Genomic DNA, 22403 nt, shown 5'->3' with positions numbered 1-22403 from the left:
ATTGATTTGTTTTCCAATCTCATTGCAATTTTAGTATATTGTTTCTGGTATTGAGAGTTACAAATTATATGGTTTGGATTTTTCAAAAAACCTTCTTCATTGGATATTTCAAGCGTCCTGAGACCAATTCTTTATTATGTTGTTTATTATTCAAAGCTTATTATTGTCATAGAAACTAAGATCCATCTTGATGATATTTGTGTAGTCTCTAGTACTCATTATTATTCTATTATTTAGAATAGCTAAAGTTTTTTATTAGATTAGCTCTTATGGTTTTTTTCTTTTCACATTGAAGGGTTTACCATGTAAAAATTGTCTCTTGGTTATTATTTTACTTGTTAATTATTTGTGTGGATTGTGGAGATTGTTGTTGCTCGATGAATTACAGTGATAACCCATTAATTGTGCAAAGAGAGGAAAATCATTGCAGATCACAATCAAGATTCAATGCAAGCTTTTCAGCACTCTTTGCATTTATAATTATTCCACCAATCATGCTAAATAAAAGTTTTGCTGGGGAAAATCTGAAAGCCAGGCCGTCAAATCTAAGTTTTCTACCATTTGGGAGAAGTATTTTATGTTCAGGAGTTCTAGTTGAAGGAAGCTTGCTTATTGTCAGGGAATTGGGTTTTGTTCAAACTTTTGGGATCAATTATAATATTTTATGGTTTGAACTGGACCAATTAGATAAGATCATGGTTTAGATACGTAGTAGATATTGGCCATGGATTGCTCCATCTATGCCCAAAAAACCAACAACAATTGAACCGTGAAAAAAAAGAAGAAGGGAGCTTCAATTTGTGATGAAAGATCTACTAGTTTAAGGAAGGAAAGTCCGCACAATGCAAGGCTAGTGGTATCAGTTGAGTGAATCGGCAAAGCTAAAATCGGAAAATGTGAGTTCCTCAAACAGAAAGAGATTGTGGGGAGACAAGATCAGACTATATCAATCATAAAGAAGTCCAATCCACCCTTAGATTGTGTGACATATCGGTTTTGCTGAAGTAGGTTTACAATGGAAATTATGCTCAACCAACATTCCAACAATCATGAAGATTAAGGAGCTCATCTACCAAAGAGTCTATATGGATTTGGATCAGGATTAGCTACTTGAATGCTCCTTACTTTCTTCTCCTATCATGGGGTGGCATTTACTATTGCATGTAATGTTTTGTATATGGGGAAAATTTGGATGCACACAAGCACTCTTTTGGGAAGGGATTGGGGATTGGGCATTATTCTTCTTCTATGGATGAGTTTGTCTCCAAATTCATCGATACAAGGCCATTTTAAGAATTTTACACCCAATTGGAATCGAACTAACTTATGCCATGCACATTGATTAGATGAATTCATTTGTTGATTGCTATTACAAGATTGCATATTGATATAGCTTATGGATGGCTATTCAAAGTTTGGTTTGGTTTGTAACTAGAAATACTTGATATTACTCCATGCTATTGAATTGGAAATGCTGGATGCGTCAATTAAAATCTATCATTACTATGTAGAACCAAAAGTTATGAAAAAAACAATGATGAAAGTAAATCCCTCCTTTGAGCACAAATTCCATCACTTGAATGCATGAATCACCGAACCTGCACTCAGGAAGAGTAATGCTTTGAAAAACGCGTGATTGAAATCCGCTCTTTAGCTATAACGTTCCAGAGTCATGCAGAACAGACACTAACCGTCCCCCGAGGGGGGCTGGGGGGGGGGGGGGGGGGTGGTAACGTCCTATAAAAGATTGGAAGGGGAGGGGGTTCGGGGGAGGGGAAACCATCCCTTCACCAGAAATCCTTAAAGTTCTGAGTTTATCGGAAGCTTGGTCTAAAATTTCCGAAAAATTTGCTTTTTTATGATTACATTGGTAATAATCCGGCAAAAGGGGGATTATTCAGTTGTACTTGTCGCAAATTCGAACTTGCATCGAAAATGCTCTTCATTCCTTCGTCTCGTGAAGAAGGAACTTCTCTCTCCTCCAATGCTGATGGCTCCGATCCTGAGGAGGCCGTTAATCTTATATCTTTCTTCAACCGATACATCTTTAGGCCTTCTCTTGGCACAGGAGGATAACGAGGGGTCCCATATAAACCTTTGTAACCATTTCCTTGAACAACTAACATAGGGCAACTTTCGAGATTTCAATCCCAGCCTTTTTTGTTTTTTGATCATTTTGTACTCTATGTATTCATCAAGGTTAGTCTTTTACAAGAGCATATTGTGAAAATTTGAATAGCCCCATTTCTTAGGGATGGCAGTAGGTCAGGACAGGTCAGTTTGGGTTAGGTCGGTGCAAGCTTGGGTCAAAAAAACTCTTAACCCATACCTATCTATTTATAAACGTGTTAGTTTTGGATTAATCCATTTCAAACCGAGATTTAAAAATGGCTAATCCAAACCCATTTATTCCATAATTGTTCATGTGGGTAGGTGGGTTTAGGTCAAGTAGGAGTGGCAATGAAAGCATGTTCTAGTTAGAAAAACTCTGCAGCCTATTCCCACTCATTGATAAAGAAGGTTGGTTTTGGGTTGACCAGTTTCAGACTCAAATATAAAAATGGCCAACATGAACTAATTTATTTTGGTTGGGCTCGTGTAAATTGGCAGGTCCTAGTTAGGTTTTGACACTCTACTTCTTAACTAGGTTTGGAGTAGTTAGGTCTCATTTATCATTGCTTTTCTAAGGGACAAAAAATATTTCTGAAAGGGCTAAAAGCTCGTTTGGATAATTTTTGAGGTATTTGGTAAAAATTTGGAAACAAATTTTTTAGTTTCTTCAAAAATTGAAAAAGATCTACTAGGAGAAAGCTCTAATTTAAAGCTTATGGCAAAAGTCCTACTTGAGATATGATGGAAAGCTATTTTTTAGACGAGAGTTCGCCCATGATTTCACATACCTTATGTACGGTATAACTGCAAGCTAAATCCCATTTCAAGATAAAATTAACATCCTTCAACCTACACCTGCACAAATCATGGCCATCCTATTCCTTCGTCCTACTTTCTTACAATTGTCATGATCAAATTGTCAAGGCCGAATCCTATTAGGTGTAGCAAGATCATGCGACGTCCATATATTCCGATCCTTTAACCTTGTACACATGACACTTGCTCACGGACACCATCTAAGTTGGGATGAGGTGTAAATAGAAACAATATTTTTTTTATTCAAAACTTTACTAGTAAAAGCTCTACTACTCAAAGCCCTACAGACAAAAGTCTTACTACCTATAGCAATGGCAAACGGGGCCTAAGTTGTATAATTTCAATAATTAATCTCATAGAGTTTGATGAGAGATAAAGATAATATTTGGTAAGAGATAAAGGTAATATCCAGTAAGAAATAGAGATAACCTTAGATAAATAGATAAAGTTCATGATTAGGACTTTAACACTTTATCCCTATAAATGTAATATTTGTCCCTATTTGTCACATAAAATTTCTTATGAGAGTCCATCCCATTTGATGGACATGTGGAGAAGTGGAAGACCTTGCTGAGCGAATCAGAGAATGTAATTATGCATTAGAAAGCATCCTAGAGTAATGGCATGTGAGCCTTAATATAATTAATTGCATAATATGGTAATTAATATTACCATTCTTTGAAATTTTTATTTCTTATTTTCCCACATTGCAAGGATATTTTGCTTATATGTGTGTATATATACACATAAGTAGACTAGGATCAGGTTCAGCTGATCTTCACTCAGATACAATCAAGTCTACATAGAATAATAGGGTAGACTATGATCTTGTTCAGTTGATCTTTACTTAGATGCGATCAAATCTACATGAAATAATAGAGATCTCACATCGATAATTTGAACTGTTAAATATGATATACTATTTTTAAACTGCGTACGGCAAAAACTATGTAATATAGTGCCCTCCATCCTATGTCAATAGTTAAATAACACCAAATGGTGCATATTTTTTTCTCCATGATTTGATGTATAGATTAAGAATTTTCAAATTATATAATTTTTAATATACAAGTAGTTTAAAAATAGTAAATTATGGATTAGATTATTAACATGAGCCCTGATTATCTAACCTAGTTCTTAGTTCTTACTGTTGATTTAAGTGAAGAACCCTTTGACCGCTGTAGATCTAGCTCTGCTATTTGAAAAAAGTTTTCGGCTCGTTTCCGGCCCGGTTCGGCCATTTGGGATACTCGAGTTGCAGCCCGGAGCCCATTTTGCCCTCTCCATACCTCTCGCCTTTGTGCCTCCCACCTTTTCTCCCGAACTACCGAGAAGAAGAGGAAGGAAAGGAGAAGAAGAGATTGGGGGCGATGGCGGATCAGTCGGCGAGGGCGGAGGAATTCGAGAAGAAGGCGGAGAAGAAGCTCAGCGGATGGGGTCTCTTCGGTTCCAAGTACGAGGACGCCGCCGATTTGTACGAAAAGGCGGCGAATTGCTTCAAGCTCGCCAAGAACTGTAAGCATCCTTTTCTTCGTTCCTCTTGATCGGTTCTTGATTCCGATCGGTATTCTATTTTATGATCTTTGAGGTTCGGTGACAATATGTTATCTTTTTTCTGTTTGATCTCTTTGATCGGCCCTTATTCCCATTTTCCCCCTTTTTTTCTTCTAAGATTTAGAGGAAACGTTATCTTAATGTGAATTAATCTGGATTAGGATGCATCGGGAATTGAATTGATAACTTGTAATTTATCTAATATATGTTGGAATAGATAGATGGATGATGGAATAGTATAATAGATTGATAGAAATATAATTTTTCTGATCCTCTGCAGTTGATCATACTAGTTAACTAGTTGTAACCAATTTGGCTATATTTGATGATGGGTAGTGAACCAACAGATGAAACAACTGGCTAGCAACTTCTAGGAAAAAGAAAAAGAAACATCGACAGAAACTTGGTATAGATTGTCTTGGTATTGTTTGGGCTGTAGTTGGTGACTTAATTTAAAACAAGATGGGCTTCATGAAGCAAACGCTGGAGCCAGATGATGAGGTAACATCAAAATTGGACCATCCATGTAGCCTTAAACCACTGAGATGAAATTAACATCGATCAGATGATGATGATCGGCCATTACTTTCACTGCATTCCAAAGCCAATGGATGGTGCTAGTGACCCTGAATCTTTACTAGTGGAACCCATTTGAATGTTTTGTCCACTTTTACATAAAAATATTGAAGTTTTTGAAGCCATGTGTTTGACCGTGTGACTAGATCTTTGAGAAGTTGCTTGCTGGCTTTTTGGATACAACCTTAGGTGTGTGTGACATGGCATGTAGGCTACTTGGTTGAGGAGATGAGTAGCCAATCAAAAACAGGGCACATGTATGGCCAAGTAGAGATGGAGCTGCAGGGTTTGCATTTGATGAAGGAGGATGCTTGTTTTGGGGGCTACCTAAGAGGAAAGAGGCAGGCTAGCTTGGTTCGGGAAATAGGGGTTTATGAAGTTTTCTTTTCTTCCATCTTTCAATATCTCGATAGATTTTCTGTCACAAACGATATTCATAATATTTCGTAATGTGATCATTTTAGGCATCACATCATGGTATTTGGGCTTGAAGATGTAAAATCTTAGCATAGATTTACACACATACACATACATACATGTATGTAGTATATCTGATTATACTTATATGATTTCTAGGAAAATACTAATTTATCTTAGACACATGAATAGACGTGTCGAATTTTTCAGTCTTCAAATAGATTTATGTTATTGACAACCATCCACTGATTTAGCAGTGGATTGCTGACATATATTAGTGGGTATTGAGTTGTATGACTTTTCAGTCCAATCAAATTCTTAACAAAATCGAAAGTCTAATAAAAAACATTCCCAACGTAAGAAATTTTTAGTTGAAGGCATCAATATCCTTTTTGGGCCAAAATTTTTAAGTTGTACTAATGGTATGTCTGCCACATAAACTAATGTCTCTGAACATGTTCCTTTATGTATATTATACAGCAGGATTATGGACCTCAATCTTCTCCTTTTGTCAGAAAATAATATCAAACATCGTGTCGTTGTCTGCGGGAGTTGATGTATCTGATCACTTTAATTGCTCTTAATATATTCTTCTGGTCAATCTGTTATTCAAGCAAATGCATCATGTTAACTGAGGAACTATCTTCAGCATGAGTTAAGATGTATGCTTTTTTAACTTCTTTATTGGTATTGCAGGGGATAGAGCTGGAGCAGTATACATCAAACTTGCTAGCTGTCATTTAAAGGTCCACTTCTTAACTTTTCTGTTTAGATACTACATGGAAGCACTGTCTGCATCACTGTAATTTTGTTCATGTTAATTTCTAAAGTACAGTTGGAAAGCAAGCATGAAGCTGCTTCAGCTTATGTCGATGCAGCAAACTGTCACAAAAAAATCTCAATTCAAGGTATTGTCTGCATCAGAGAAGTTTTTACTTGATAAATTCTTTAGTTCACCTCCTAAAAAAAGTAAAAAAGAGAATTATGCAAAAGACTAACATGTGTACAGGAGGTATATGCATCAATTAAAAAAGTGATTTCTAGTGTCATGATTTGGTTCCACTGGAGCTATCATGATCTAGGATTTGGTACTGATGTATAGGTTGCACCAAATGGTACTGGTAACTACCAGTAATGGTATGCCTCTTGGTACCGATGCATAGTGAAACATGGTGCTTCACCTCATTTTTGTTATGCTAGCACCAAGAGGCATACCACGTTTCAGCACAGTACTATATCATGCCTGTCTATATCATACCACAAGAACTAGTATGAGTGCTTCATTGCTTGATCATGACCTTCAGTCCCTTTTTTTGTGTAAAAAAAAATCTTAGCCCATCGTCTTAACTCTTCAATCACATCAGATGTGGCCATTCTTATCAAAATAATGGTACGAGCAAAAACCATGTTCACTGTTTTAGTTAAAAGACTAACTTTGAACTTTGAGGGTTTTGCATTGTTGACAACAAAAAATTCCTTTTGGGATTTGTGGCCTGTGCACTCTTTTTGGACTAATTTAATTGTTTAAAAACAATAAGGTTCTTGACTTACGAATTTTGTAGTTGTTGAGGGTTTAATTGGCTTTTCTGAATAATAAACAAATTATTTCAACTACTTTATGCAACCAGTTTGTTTCTATTTAGAAAAAGTCTTTGGCACATAGATTGGAAATCTTCACCATGAAGCTTGTAGAGGGTTTGTGGATTTATGCAGTCTGACATTCCTGTGATATTATAGACGAGTACTTTGACTGCATGTTGCAGTCATTTTTTGATAATCTTTGGTTACTTTATCTGAAATGGATTTACAGGACTAGTGATTTATGTTCTCTTTTTTTGGCTATGCTAGTGTAATAACTGAAAGTGCTTAAGGACTTTTGGAACTTATTTATGTCATTTTAGTGATTGAAAAGGTAATTTATGGTTTGGTGAAGGTTTCCTTTACTCCCCTCTTACACTTATGAAGATAATCTTTTGGTTGATAGAAGTTGGAGTGCTATCAAGAAGATATCAACATGGAAGGTTTTAGAAGTTCCTAGATCTATTTTGTTCTTTATTCGGTGTAGGTTGCAGCATATGCCACATTATTTAAATCATATTAAGAGTACTTAAAACATTATTAAGTTCCTAGATATCAACACTTATGAAGATTCTTAATGATTGTGCAATCTTGTGGTATTTTATGATCTTATAAGATATATTTAAGCAAGGATGTTAATACTATCAATTGTATCACAGGATAAAGCTTTTAATATGCTGCAGCTAAAGGTCTACAAAGAACAGAAGGCCAGCCACAATATTTCTTTGGTTGACCCTCGCTGCTCAAACATAAGCTAGCCTAAAGTAGTTTTGTCTGGCCTCCTCAAAGGACTTAATTTAGCTTATTGTAGTCATTTTTCGCCCAGCTATTTCAATTTGTAGTTAGGGCAACTATGATGCACCCAAGTGTGGGCCCACTAATCAATGCTGGCAAGCTCCTTTTTGAGATGTGTTAATTGCTCAAGTACTCTTGTATTAGATGCCCAACAGGTGTTATTTTATTAATTGTTTAAAGTTCTAATAGTGATGGCAAAAGAAGAAAATCCTAATTGGTTTATTGGAATCAAATCTTGGAGATTTTTATTGCTGCACAGCCAATCCTACTTCAGATTTTATTCAGCTGGTTATTTTCTGTTTTAGTGAGTCCTAAGTGAACTCAAATTTGTCTTGGAAAAAGGAACATTGGAGCTTTTGTTAGATGGATGGATAGTCTTTCAATGTTAGGAAATTGGAAGTGTTTATTCAAGTCAAAAGAGTCTCAAACTAATTTCTGTTGTTGAAGAGTATAGTCAGCAATTATGTCTAAATTTATTTCCTCATTTATTTATCTTATTGGAAGTAGGAAAGCTGGCTGGTTCTATACAATTGAAGGGACTTATGGCTGGCTGTTCTGGGGTAATGAACTTTGTATGGTTAACTTATTTTGAGAGCAATACCATACAGTAATCATATTCATTGCCATAATTCATTATAAAAAAGGTTAGATAGATGAATATAATTTTATGCAGTTAGAGCGTGGCTGGATGTAGCAGATCTGTAATTTAGGAAAGCTGTAATTATTGCTTTGCCTTTAAAATCTAATATATATATTTTAATTACAACAGTATGTTAGCAACAACTGTTTAGGATTGTTAGGCTGCAAAAGGTATGGAAACCCATCAAGACGGGCAATAATAGAGTTTAGAATTTGGAGGGTATTTCTGATACTACCAAGAATTAAAGAAGACGATGTGAGTACATTTAGAGGGACAGTTCTAGTTGTTGCATACAAGTGTCTTGTATTGACAAACGGTATAAAAATTAATAGGTGATAATGGTGGAGGATTGTATCCTAGACATTAACTAGATTGGACGAGCCTTGTTGGTTATGCTATTTAAGCATATTGGTGTGGGCAGGTTGGTAGGAGGGTGAGTTTTGTCTTAGAGTGTCCACCTTTTCAATTATCACAAGTTCGTGGAACTTTTCATCTTCATATCCAGCATCTATTGAATTTTCGATTAATTCATTTCCATTTTCATTGAGGTTATTAGGTGGCATTTTAAAACCAAGTTGTGATACCTTATTGTTAATTGTTAATTTTCTGCAGATGCTGCACAGTCCTTAAACCAGGCTGTGAATCTTTTCTTGGAGATAGGCAGATTGAACATGGCAGCAAGATACTGCAAGGTAGTAAATTTTCTCTAGTATTTGTAATATAGTTACATGTTTAAATCAGACTGAAATGTAGAAATCCTTTTATGCTTGCTTTAGCCATTCTTTGTTCGGACCAAGTCGTAGTATAAATAATGTATAATAGTCCGCGGTTGCTTAACACTTGCATTTGTTTCCATTTGGTGAACTGTACTGGTGTTATTTCTCACCTTATGATGTGTAATTTACTTGTTGGGTGATTTAGTTTGTATATCCCTTCTCCACAAGATGTAAAGAGATAGTATTTGTGACCAAGGGTATCATGTTTTCATTTTATATTACAGGAACTTGGTGAGTTATATGAACAAGAACAGGATCTCGAGAAGGCCATTGATTACTTTGAGCGGGCTGCTGATCTTTTTCAAAGTGAAGAAGTGACAACTTCTGCCAACCAGTGCAAGCAAAAAGTTGCACAATTTGCTGCTCAGCTGGAACAGTAAGATTCACATGTTTTGCAACCTAAATTTTAAATATTAGGATTCAATGATGAATCCACTTTTTTCTTTTGTAATGTTCCCTTGTACACTGACCGATAAATAAGATTGAAAGGGTCAATTTTTATTTTTATTTTTACTTTCTGGTGCTAAACCCTGCTATAGAATATGAATAATGAATTATATTATCCAACAAAATCAAATAAGCCCAGTTTTATTTTGTTTCTCTTTCATAGAGAATTCCATTGGTTTATTCGAGGCTTTTGCTGAACTGTTTTGAATCTCACGGGAGTGAAGAGACAAAATCTTGAGTCAACTAAGTTGAAGTCAATAAAGGATCATACTTTAGTTGCATTTTGTTTAGATGAAGCAGTATATGTTAGGAGTAAAACATAAAGACAACAAGGTTTTGTGAAACTTGTGATTCCCTATAAGAGCTTTCACAATCTTGTCAGAATAATAGGATTTTATTCTTGCTGAACTTATTACCTTTTTAGAAAAAACTACATGATAATACTAGGCTCTTTGTTTTCTTTTAGAGCAAGGTGGATAAAAATGAAGGTTTGTGACTTTGTGTAGAATATTTTATTTTTGTATTTGTCATTTTGTTTTGCTTTTTATTAATTAATTGTTGTGTTTACCATCAATTTAATTTTGTCTTTGTATAATATGGATAGCTCTTCCTTATCTTGTTAACATAACAATTTTTATTGTACAACTGTTTACTTAATCCTAGATGTTCTTGGTTATGCATTTCATTTTGACATGACTATGGCAAAATCCAACATGGCATAATTTTTTGGATCACTTCATGTGCCCTTTGTTCTTAACCCAATTATACATCTCCACAACAACATGCATGTATTTATTTGTACATTTTACTCTTGTCTTTTTTCACTTTTCTTTCTTTCTTTTTGTTATTTCATGTCAATGATGTGCTGCAGTTTGCTGGACCTTTTTTGTGCTCTAGTGGTCTATAATTCTTGTTAAAGGGAACTTATACTTTGGTTGTAGATGTTTTCTCTAGAAATAGCTGTATATAATTCAATTTTTTTCGGATTTACATTTCCATATAGCAATATTGCATCTATCAAAAGGTTTTAAAGCTCGGTTTTGGTTGGTTTCAGTCCGTTAAGTAAAATTTCGGTCATTTCAGCAGTTTCACTCCAAGTTTGGAGTTTCGGTCAACAAAAAGTTTGAAAAAGTCCCCAAAAAAGATAAAAATAAAAATAAAATGGGGATAAGTTATTTCATATCATTTTATTGTATTTGCAGTTATTTAGGATCATAGTTTGTGTGGTTTAGACAGTTTCCCACTGAAAGTAAACTGTTTTGAAGCTTGATGTGCTGCACTACACTTTCCCTAGAGAAGTTTCCCTACATTTCCCCCTAAATTTGTAGGTTACCAACATGTTTCTCTATTTTTTTGGTAAATTCTCCTTATTGATTCTTGTTCTTGTACTCTACTAAACTATTCCCTATACTTATGTCATTCTATTTCATTTTAATGATTCATCTAAGGAAAGACAAACATCTTAGTATGTTTCATTATATTCCATCTAAATGAAAAAATAATAATATAAATAAGAAGACATTTTATTTCATTATTTCAAGATGCAGCTTACTCATCGGAATAACATGGCTTAAACAAGAATGAAACAAATTTAATAATTCAATAATATTCATAAATTTTAGGAAACATTAACCATATTAACTTGCTAAACAAAAAAGTAAAAGATAATAGTTTCAGTTGGTTTCGGCTGAAATTGACCCAAAACGCAGTTTCGGCATACATATGCTGATCCATTTTGGCCAAAATGGATCTGTTGCAGCCAAAACTTCAAACCTTGAACTATCTAGTTATGCATTTTACTTAGTGTTTTGTGTCCAGGCCGAGTCAACTGGAGGGACTATGTTGGTCAGATTTTGCAAGAATCATCTGACCTGCCGAGTCAAGCGGTTGAATTGGATCAGGTCAACTCTTTTTAATCCATCCGGGTGGGTATCAAAACTAGGAAAGAAATGTGAGTTGCGAAAGCCCGAAGTCGAACTCACCACTTTAAACAATAACCCATCTCCTTTCATGGTGTGTTTTATTACCAGAATTTGTTGTACGGACATAGACATTTAGTTTAGTACTTTTGTTATCTATCTATTTATTTATTTTATTTATGATGTCATGGGTTATTAGGTTGACCTGCAGTTGAACCACTGACCGGCAACCAAATGAGTTTTTCTAGGTGAATGGGTTCCAAATGTTGATTTTACTCACATCCTTTTATCTTTGTTTTCTCAATTTTTTTATTTTTTTGTATCTAAGTTATGCAGGCTTGTCTCACTTCATTTGTACTGCTCTATATAGAAAATTTGCTGGACTCTGCATGCTCGGTCTTATTTTGTAAGAGAGAATATTTTACTTTTTAGGTCCTCTACAAGGAAACATATATAAATATTTGCTTTTGATGGCTGTATCTGGTTGTTTTTTTTTTTGAGGTCTGGGAACAACAATATCCAATAATTAGTTTGTATACTGCTCAGAATTTCATTATCCTTCTCATTTGAAACTATACATATTGATACTTGCATGAAGAATATTAACACATATTGGATTTTTTTCAGATATCCTAAGGCAATTGAAATATTTGAAGCAATAGCACGACATTCAATGAACAACAATCTTCTTAAGTATAGTGTTAAGGGTATTCTCCTTAATGCTGGCATTTGCCAGCTCTGTCGAGGTGATGTTGTTGCCATCACCAACTCATTAGAGCGATATCAGGTCTAACTGTTGCTTCATTCAATGATCAAATTCATTTTTTGGGACTCTTCGAACATTCTGAACTTGCTTGTGATTGTACAGGAACTTGACCCAACTTTTTCGGGCACGCGTGAATACAAGCTTTTGGCTGTAAGTTATGACGGAACCTGCATGTTGGTTGTATGATTCCTCTGTTGTGCTAACGGCATTTTAGACTACTTGAGGTTTTGACTGTAGAAATCGCATGGCAAAATTCATCAAGGGCATGTTTGGCATTTCTTAAGAGTACTTGTACAGCTTTTCAAATAAAAACAAGTCCTTTTGTGAAAAAAACAGTGGCTGATAATTTGTTCCACAAAGTACTCGTTTAAAAAGTAGAAGTTATTAAGCAGCTGCTTAGACAAGCTGGGATTTCTTGCTTTTAGATTATAATGGATTACTTGCCTCTGCCACAACTTTTGACACCTTCATTCTTATCCAAAGCCTTGTCTCTGTACCCCATGCCTCTCTTCCCCCGTGCTCCCCATCCCCACCCTGGCCCGATGCATGTGTGGCTCTCTCTCATGTTCTCCTCTCAATTGGTTTAGGCCTCTCAAGTGATGTTGGAGGAGACGTTATCAAACATTTCCCACACAAAGACCTATCTGCCTCCCTCAACCTTAACTCCTCTTGCCTAGTTATCTGTTAGGGACATGGAAGGTGGCAAATTTTTCATTATGTCATAGCATTTTGATCAAGATACATGCCTTCTGCTTTATAGCAATAATAATAATATATTGTTTCCTTTGGTCTTTTATCATATTTTTTCGTGCTTCAAGGATATTCCAAACAATATTCTCAGCAACAAGCCTGGATTTTTATATATTCCTTTTCTCTTGATCACGCTATTGCTACATGCGAACAACACTTTGCCATCTTTTTATGGTTACATTTGGCTGAGATAAGTTTGCTGTCATTGTAACTTGAAATTATCAAAAGCTATAATTTTGAGTAAGCCCTTTCTTTATAGTGCTTTTAACTGATTGCTTCAGAGAGGACTTCTCTTTAAGCAATCTGATGCCAAATATACCCTAAACATTATACATTTCGAATTCATCTGCTAACATTTTTTATCCGTACTTTATTTACGGCAACTCACCGATGAGCTGGCTTGCATGGATAATATGATGTCTTAGGATGTGGCATTGCAATCAGTAGATTATCATGATTACAGATCCTGGATTAATTAGCAATCATGTTTTATATTGCAGGATTTATCAGCTTCAATGGATGAGGAAGATGTCGGGAAGTTTACTGATGTCATCAAGGAATATGATAGCATGACCCGACTGGTATAGTTTCTTGATGTCAATTCCATGTCCTGAAATTTCTTTTTCTCTAATCTTATATTGGTCTAATGCGTAGTCTAATTTCGAGTTTTATGTCATTTTCCTTGATTGGGATTTTAGGAAAAGTTAGTGACAAACTATCCCATTTGAGATCAGGAGAAGCGCCAGGGTAACTGAAATAAACTATACAAGAGCTATATCTAATTTGCAGATCATAATCAATCTAATGGCTCGAAATCCAATAGTTGTTGAAGATGTTCCAGTTTTCTTAGCTATTTGGAGGGCCAGATAGACCTAAATACATGCACCATCAAACTATACCGCCACCTACTTGACATTCTTTCAATCAGAAATGGGATACATATAGGTGATCAGATGTGAAGGAATATTGATAAGATGGATTCAAAGGAATTCATGTAAAGACAATAACTTGATTTAGTTCACAAATTTTTAGGATTACCATTGCAGTCTACCCAAGATACGCTGGAGCATATCCTTGCATGAGTTTTGAACCAAGATTCGCTAAAGTCATTCCTAGTTAGCTGCTATCTGTTCAGTCCTAGTGAAGATCTTGGGATCTCAAGAGCAAAAGATTGGAGACCATGATGAAAACTATAGCATTATCCTTCTTGTATGATAAGAAACCGAGCTTCACAAGCAAGTAAATTAACGCCGATGAAGACAAAACTATCCAATACTAATACTGCATACTGATAGTACCTTTTGAGCATTTCACTCTTGTACAGGTGAAGGCAAGAGGGGGTTATACTTGTACTGTCACTGTTTGGGCTGGGGCACCATTATAATGCTCAACAATTTTATCAAAAAACAAATATGTCAAAGGGTTTCAAACTCTAGATAATGAATATGAGAAGCCTTTTGCTAACAAATGGAAGTCTATTGATATACAGTGACATGCACCTGCAGGTCAAATAACTCTATAAATCACTAGTGTCATGGTCGAGTGTTAACACTCACAGTACCAGTGGACTCAAGAAGTATATACAACTTATCAATTTTGTTTGTCTTTCATAAGCGATCAGCTAGCAGTTAAAAGTGTATGACTGTATGTTACTTAATTTAGAGACTTGTGTAGGTATGTGGAAATAGCTCTTTTTTCCTGTACACGAGTTGAAAAACTTGCTGCAGATTTTTATTTGCTCTCACCTATATACTTGGTTAGATAACCTAGTATTCCTATATTCACATGATACGATGCAAGAATCAGCATGGGATTCTTGATTGAGATACAAGCTTATCTATCGGAATTGGCTTTGTCAAACTCATCTGTTGAGAGTGATTTTCATAGAGAGAGACATGACTGGAGGAGGAGTGAGTGGGGCACCTAAGCTTGGTGGTGGGCTGTTTTAGGTTGATGATGTTGGCCATAGCTGATGGAAGTTGGTGATGCTTGGGGACTTGAGGAGAGAAGGGTGGCAAATTGACATTATTCATAACTATTACAAAAAATGCAATCATGACCCGAATTTACTTTCGTATCAGAGGTTTTCTTTTTGTTTTCTTTTTTTTTTTTGTGCACTTCCTAATCAGAGTTAGAAAGTTGCTGGTGTATGTCATATCATGCCATCTGTAGCGTGTTAAATCATAGCAACAGTTTTAAATTTGATATAGCAGTTATGTTATCATGGAGCTTATTTGTTTAATATTTTTTCTCTTATTGATATGTCGTGGTCATGCCTACCGTCTGACTTCATTGCATATATCTCAGATTTATGTTTGACACTGTTTTGATTGAGCGTAGGATCCTTGGAAAACCACCCTTCTGTTGAGAGCAAAGAGTGCACTGAAAGCAAAGGAAGAAGAAGAAGATGATCTGACTTGAGGCTCATAAATCTCATTGCTTATCCTTTCTTATATATTTGTACTAATTGGACGGTGGCTGTTGGTTTGTGTACTTGACAAGTTTGGATGTATGACGGAAAGGATTGCTATGCTTTTCAGTTGCGTGCATGAGTCTATTACTCATCGAGTTTCTGTTTCCCCCCTCCATCATAATACCTGAATTTCTGCAATATACAGTTGGTGTTTATTTTTTATTCCAAGGCTGCATTGCCAACAAATGGGCAGCGTCTCTTCTTGCTTTTCTGTGATTCCTTCTCCAACCTGGTGGAAATGTCCCATAAATTTCATGTGTGGCCTATTTATTTCTTTGTTAGCAGAGCTCAATTCTGTTCACTTCAAATTTCGTAGACCTTCAGATGTAAGCTGTTATGTTGTCTGCTCTTTTTGTCCTTCTGTTACACAGAACTTGGATATGTGTTCCTGGGTTGTGGATTGCGAAACCTTGAGGGCTTTATAAGGCCTCTAGGTTCAGGGTTATTGTGGCAGCATTACAGTATTCCCATTATGGGTGCAAACAAGCTGAACTGAGCTCAGTATTTACTATTTGGACTCGGCTCAGCCTAGAAAAGTGCTGCTCAAGCTTAGCTCAGCTTGAGATATGCTTCAATGTTTAAGCTGGGCTTCTATAATTTCTTCAAACTGAGCTCTCGTCGAGCCATGTCAAGCACTGTCTTATTTCTGCTTGTGCTCATGTTCAGGCATGCCTTGGTAATGAATCTGAGCTTTTTTTTTTTAATGAGCAAAACCCAAATGCGATGCTATGGGACGGCTGCACCTGCAAAGGCACCAGCTTCATCTTGGTTCATCCAAATGGTAGAAGAGGTGAAAAAAAGGTTACAGATAGAAAGTATGAGAGACTATTTGCTACACTCAGTGTACCAACTCAGCAGTACACTGCCAATTTCTATCATGTGGACATCTGCCTTCCTCTTTCTTGAACTTTTTAATGGAGGATCTGAGGTCGGCTTTGGCTTTCTTGAGGTCGGAGATGTGGTCTTTGAGGGCGACAATGTCGTCGGCGGTGATGGAGAATTAGTGGAGGCGGCGCTCCTCTTGGGGCCAAGCGTTGCAGTGGTCAGCAAAGATCTCGGCAACGTGATCGTTAGCCTTGGCATCCTCACAGCAGGAGAGGAGCTGGTGGTGGACCAAAAAAGATGTCCACATGGCAGATATGTATTGGCCCGATGCATATTGAGCTGGTACAATAGGTATAGGATATAATTTCTCCAGGTTGCAGCAACTTGAAGAGGTTATGGGTCAATCAACTGTGTCAGATCAGAGGTCAGAGGTTCATAGGGATCTACTGATGAGTGGATATGGCCAAAGATTCCGGAAGTGGGGGTATGATCAAGGTTGCGACTAAACCCAAACTTGACTTTATCATCAAATGACTCTCAGCAATCATTAACTAAATTATAAGAAACCTTTTTTTTATACCCAAAATCAATTTATTTCAAATGGAATTGGGCAGGCTAGCAGGTTCAGGTCAAAAATTGCCATGCCTAGATGCTAAGCGCAAACCCACATAATTTTGCATTTAACAGCAACAAGCACAACTATATTTCCTGTATTATACGTGCGTATTTTATGAGAAAAAAAAATCTATTTTCTTAAACTTTGACTAAAATTTTTCTTTAGTTTGGAGTTTCCCTTGCCAACTTTTTTCGTAATAAATGAAGCTATTGCATTTGCAATCATAGTTTGGGCACCAGATGCAGAAACATTGCAGTTCCACGTAGCTTGAACCTTGGGTGATTTTATTTGCTCACAAAATGGCGACGGCACACATTTGTTAGCAATGAAACAAAGCCACTGACAGGCCAACAAGATTATAACATCCTGGCAGAGTTCACGCAAATGGATTTTACAAATTACGTAGCTGGATAAGGCATTGTAAAACAAAAGAAAACTAGGGAGACTCATCAAAACGCATAGATTCCATGTGCTAGTTGGTGCGTGGATTTTTTTTTTTCAAAAAAAAAAAGAATATGAGGGATATTTTGCCTCCACATTATTTTTTGCGATAATAAATTTTAAGATGGTATAGGCAAGAATCAAGCCTAGGTTACTGGTAACAACTTTGGCAACTGGATCAGTTGAACCGATTGACACCCACATTGATGCATAGATTGAAAGGCTGATGGTGCTTTAGGATTCCCAGCTTCAGCACCAACTTAACTGGGAAGCCTGACCAACGAACAAATGCATATATAACCTAGCACCACTGACCGATCCACCCATTTCATCTCGCACAGCAACATGAAAAATTGCAACGAGACACTGTCAAAAGGAGCTAGCCAAGTGTCATAATTCTTTTTTCAGAAACTTTGTTTTACTCCCACAGTAGAAGGCCCCAAATGTCTTATTATTTACAGATAATAGTTTGGCAGCAATGGATGAACTACTGCAAGCGATCATGAGGATGTAACCTCGATCTACATTCAGGCAGAAGTATTATCTGAATGGAGTTCAGTTTGCATCTCTCGGACAAGTATTTCTTCAATTGCATCTACAAACCGTACAAGGTGATGGCGTGTCTGCATGTCCAGAGAGTTCGCCAGCTCCTAATTAAACATATCGGAACAGGGCATTAGGTCATCTGCAACACTAAATTTAAGTGTTACCTGGTTATATCAAAGTAGGTGTCAAAAAGCAAAACAATGTGAAGTGCCTCTGTCAAACACACAAACACGTGAACATAAAAAGCACTCCCAAGTTCAACAAGCCCACTCACAACTCCTGTCGGAAGGTGAATCTCCAGGCATAAATGGAAGATAACAGTGAAATGATAGGATGTTTGACACTGGCAGTTTCTTGACTTTAATATGAAACGCAGCTAAATTCATCAGATGCAACTAGATGCAGATGCTTCATGGGATACAGACAGAGAATCACATGAAGAGCAACGACAGAGGACAGAAATATGTAACATGGTTGTTTTCAAAGGAAAAAAGAGGATCATAAGGTTGACAAAAAAGAAAATATTGAAAACAATTGAAAGGTTTTGTGGCCTTGAGTACAAAAGAGCAAAATAGTAAACATAAAGGTTAGGATTATGAAGGATAGGGTTTATGCCAGCCTTTTAGACATGTCTACTCTAAAGTATCAAAAAGTTAAAATTCTAAAACAAAGGCGACATTTTGTGTGTGTGTGTGTGTGTATACAGTGGTGAGAATAATAGTGTTATTTCGATGATTAACACAACCATTGAGGGAATATCAAATTAATAATACAGTTTAACGTGATACATTACTAATGAATACGACACCCTCGATACATCCATGATATATTAAGAGAACGAGATCAAGACGTCTTCTAATAATTAACGAGATAAAATTTGTAGTAGAAAAGTGATAGAGAAATCTTAAATCTAATTCAGCAAAGTTTCAAGTGAAATATACTCTTAAGGGCAAAACAGTAATTTTCATTGTTAAGGGTATGTAGCTTTATCGTGGCATACACTCAAAATTACTTGAAATATGTTTCATTGATTATATGAATTAGTCTAACCTTAAGATGCAGGAAAGTGTGGATTGAGTCGACCACAGAGGAAGTGCAGTCAACCCTGGCACACCTTGGAACCATCTGGCACACCCCTGCAAAAATGGCACGGATGAACAGTGAGTGGAGCCAACCTCATGTATCCTTGAGCCGACCCCAAAGAACCTTGAGCCGACCCCAGCTTGAAGCCTGAAGAAAACAACTCTCTGGAATTTTCCGAGAGGGCCGACCCCAAGTTTCCTTGAGCCGACCCCAGATGGAGCCGACCCCAGGAACACTTGAGCCGACCCTAACTGAACATGAGCCGACCCCAACGATATGTGTTCAAAACCATGTCTCTTGAATCCCTGAGAGGGTCGACCCCAATGGAACTTGAGTCGACCCCACTGTAGCATGGGTCGACCCCAAGAAAGGTTGAGTTGACCCCAGTGAAAACAGCCGAAAATATAAGGTTCTGTGGTTCCTGAGAAGGCCGACCCCACTGTAGCAGGGGCCGACCCCAGTGAAGTTTGAGTCGACCCCAGAGAAGGTTGAGTCGACCCCAAGTCAAATGCACAATAAGTTGAGTCGACCCCAGCACGGGCAAGAGCATAACGGCTAATTCTGCAGAAGTACTTTTTGAGCTCCCAACGGCTAGTAATGGCTAGTTTTTCAAATCTAACCAATGGGGAGTGACAAATAGAAGTTGAAAAGTATTTAAAGAGACACTATTCATAAAAGGAAAGGATCTTTTGCAAAAAATTAATAGCATATTCAAGAGAAAGCAAGCCCAAGTGCTCTTCATTTAGGTTCTTCATTCAAGTCTCAAAAAAGAGGTGGTTGAGCAATCTGAGTGTGCATTCAACAGCTCCACCAACCCATTGTGAAGTGAAGTAACCTTAGCAAAGAAGAGAAGAGCATCCTCAAAGCCATAACTATTTTCTCATCTCTTCTCTTAGTGTAAAATTGTTATATTTGCTCATCTAGGAGTTTCAAATTCCTTCGTCTTAATTATTTTGTAAGGTTTATTGGTGAGCCCGTAAAACCAACGATGTAGGTTGTTGGTGAGCCCGCAAAACCAACATAGATTTTTTGTGATCCCGGAAAACCAAAGTGTAAAGGTTTTTGGATTGTGAGCCCGAAAAACAATCCAACTGTAATCCGCGGGATTATAGTGAATTCCCAAGGGGACGCTTGGGGAGTGAACGTAGGTGCTTAGGAGAGCACCGAACCACTATACTTCTTGTGTGTTTGCCTTGTGTGTCTTTCTATTTTCACTACACGCACTTAACTAGTATTAACTAAGCGATTCAATCATCTATCAATTTCATTAAGGAACTAAAAATTTATAGAAACCAATTCACCCCCCTCTTGGCTTGTCACTTTGGGCAACAAATGGTATCAGAGCGAGGTGCTCTCATAGTATTTGTTGATCTCACGATCAAGAGTCAAAGATCATGACAACCCAAGTAGGATGTTCTATGAGCGAGAGGCAATCCACAAATAGACCTCCCCTGTTTAATGGCACTAATTACACATATTGGAAAGCTAGGATGAGGATATTCATTCAAGCTTTAGATTATGACTTGTGAAATATCATAACTAGAGGACCATACACACCCATAATTAGTATAGAGGGCACAATCATTCCTAAACCTGAAATGGATTGGAATGATAGAGATAGAAGACTAGCACAATTAAACACTAAAGCAATTAATGTACTTTACTGCTCACTAGATGTAAATGAATTCAATAGAATATCTACATGCACATCCGCCAAAGAAATTTGGGATAAGCTAGAAGTCACACATGAAGGAACTAATCAGGTTAAAGAGTCAAAAATAAATATGTTAGTACATAGGTATGAATTGTTTAAAATGGAGTCCACAGAGTCCATAACTGAAATGTTCACTCGATTCACTGAAATCATAAATTGATTAAAGAGTTTAGGCAAATCATATTCTAACTCTGAATTGATGCGAAAAATTCTTAGGTCTCTACCAAGAGTTTAGGAGGCCAAGGTAACCGCAATTCAAGAAGCAAAGGATCTCAATACACTACAATTGGAAGAGCTTCTAGGATCACTCATGACCCATGAGTTGACTATGAAGCAAAATTCAGATGTCAAGAAAAAGAAAAGCATTGCCTTAAAGTCCACGACTCCAAAACAGGACATTGAATCAGAGGAATCTGATGATGAGGAGGAATATGATGAAGAAAGAATGGCCATGCACGTAAGAAAATTCAGAAAATTCATAAGAGGTAAGAAGAAATTCCATAAAAAAAACGGTTCCTCAAAGGTAGCTCAAGCAGGGAAAAGGGAAAGGACAAAGAAAAGGAAAAAGAAGTGTCAATTTTCTATGAGTGTAACAAGCCCAGGCACTTCAAGATAAATTGTCCGGAATTGAAATGGATGGCTAGAAAACTTAAAAAGAAGATTCTCATGGCTGAATGGAGTGAAAGTGAAGAATCAAGCTCGGAAGAGGAAGAGCAACAAGAGACGGCCCAAAATTGCTACATGGCCAATGACGATGAGGTAGATTCTGAAATTGAATGTGATTTTACAGTAGAAGAATTACATGATACACTTTTAGAACTTATGGAAGAGCACAAGAAGCTAATTAATAAAAATAAAGTTTTAAAAGATGAAAATCAATCTCTTATGAAAGAAAAGCTGAAACTATCTAATGACTTTAAAACATTAAGTAAGAAGTTCACTAATGAAACTAAAAATCTAATTACTGAAAATTTTAAACTAAAAAAATATGCAGAAAAATACAAATCCTTAGTAGACAAGTTTACACTTAGCTCGATTAAATTTAATATGATTCTTGATAGTCAAAAAGTTGTATATGATAAAGCAGGATTAGGATATAAAACAAATAGAAAGTAAAAATACTTAAAGAATATATTTATGAAAGCCAAAAATAAAAATATAACTTGTCATTGCTGCAATATAGTAAGACTCAAAGCATACGAATATAATTTTAGAAAATTCAACTATAACAAATTGAGTGAAAAGAGCAAACTAAAATACAAGAAAACTTGGGTTCCAAAAGGAACATCAAACACTAACCCTAAAGGACCCAACATAGTTTGAGTACCTAAAGTACATCCTTGATTTTGATTGCAGGTGTGTCATACAGCCAATGACAAGAATAGACGTTGGTATCTAGATAGTGGCTGTTCAAGATACATGACAGGTGACATAGAGCAATTTGTCACATTGGAATCTAAAGATGGTGGAGTGGTAACCTATAGAGACAATGGAAAAGGACATATCATTGGAAAGGATAAAATTCGTATCACTCCATCTACTTTTATAGAAAATATTTT

General features: G+C 36.5%; 2 protein-coding genes across 6 annotated transcripts in view; one reads left to right on the top strand and one right to left on the bottom strand.

The window, feature by feature from the left end:
- Nucleotides 1-4178: 4178 nt before the first annotated feature.
- On the top strand, nt 4179-15826 carry LOC103706521 (alpha-soluble NSF attachment protein-like). The gene is made up of 9 exons (XM_008790652.4): nt 4179-4443; nt 6172-6221; nt 6311-6383; nt 9101-9180; nt 9489-9640; nt 12258-12417; nt 12499-12546; nt 13647-13727; nt 15487-15826. The coding sequence occupies exons 1-9, from the start codon at nt 4299-4301 to the stop codon at nt 15565-15567; spliced, it is 870 nt and encodes a 289-aa protein (XP_008788874.2). The 5' UTR covers nt 4179-4298; the 3' UTR covers nt 15568-15826.
- Nucleotides 15827-17868: 2042 nt separating this feature from the next.
- The window catches only part of LOC103706522, a 32215-nt gene continuing 27680 nt past the window's right edge, over nt 17869-22403 (bottom strand). For 2 of the 5 annotated variants that reach the window (XM_026804459.2, XM_039133829.1), the window contains 2 exons: nt 19098-19183; nt 17869-18151 (listed from right to left, as the gene is read on the bottom strand). In XM_026804459.2, coding sequence (XP_026660260.2) covers nt 18097-18151; nt 19098-19183 — 141 coding nt within the window. In that variant the 3' untranslated portion in view covers nt 17869-18096. Of the gene's footprint in view, nt 18187-19097; nt 19184-22403 lie in introns of all 5 variants that reach the window. The other 3 variants (XM_039133828.1, XM_008790653.4, XM_026804461.2) reach the window with 2 other exon arrangements.

This window comes from Phoenix dactylifera, chromosome 14 (genome assembly GCF_009389715.1).
Source record: "Phoenix dactylifera cultivar Barhee BC4 chromosome 14, palm_55x_up_171113_PBpolish2nd_filt_p, whole genome shotgun sequence".
Lineage (NCBI taxonomy): Eukaryota > Viridiplantae > Streptophyta > Magnoliopsida > Arecales > Arecaceae > Phoenix > Phoenix dactylifera.
Note: the sequence above shows the minus strand (reverse complement) of the source record. Positions and strands in the feature narration are given on the sequence as shown.

Coding starts and splice junctions, on each gene's coding strand:
- LOC103706521 (XM_008790652.4), top strand. CDS start 4,299: ATGGCGGATCAGTCGGCGAGGGCGGAGGAATTCGAGAAGAAGGCGGAG. Junction 4,444..6,171: donor CTTCAAGCTCGCCAAGAACT/GTAAGCATCCTT, acceptor TTGGTATTGCAG/GGGATAGAGCTGGAGCAGTA. Junction 9,641..12,257: donor TTTGCTGCTCAGCTGGAACA/GTAAGATTCACA, acceptor GATTTTTTTCAG/ATATCCTAAGGCAATTGAAA.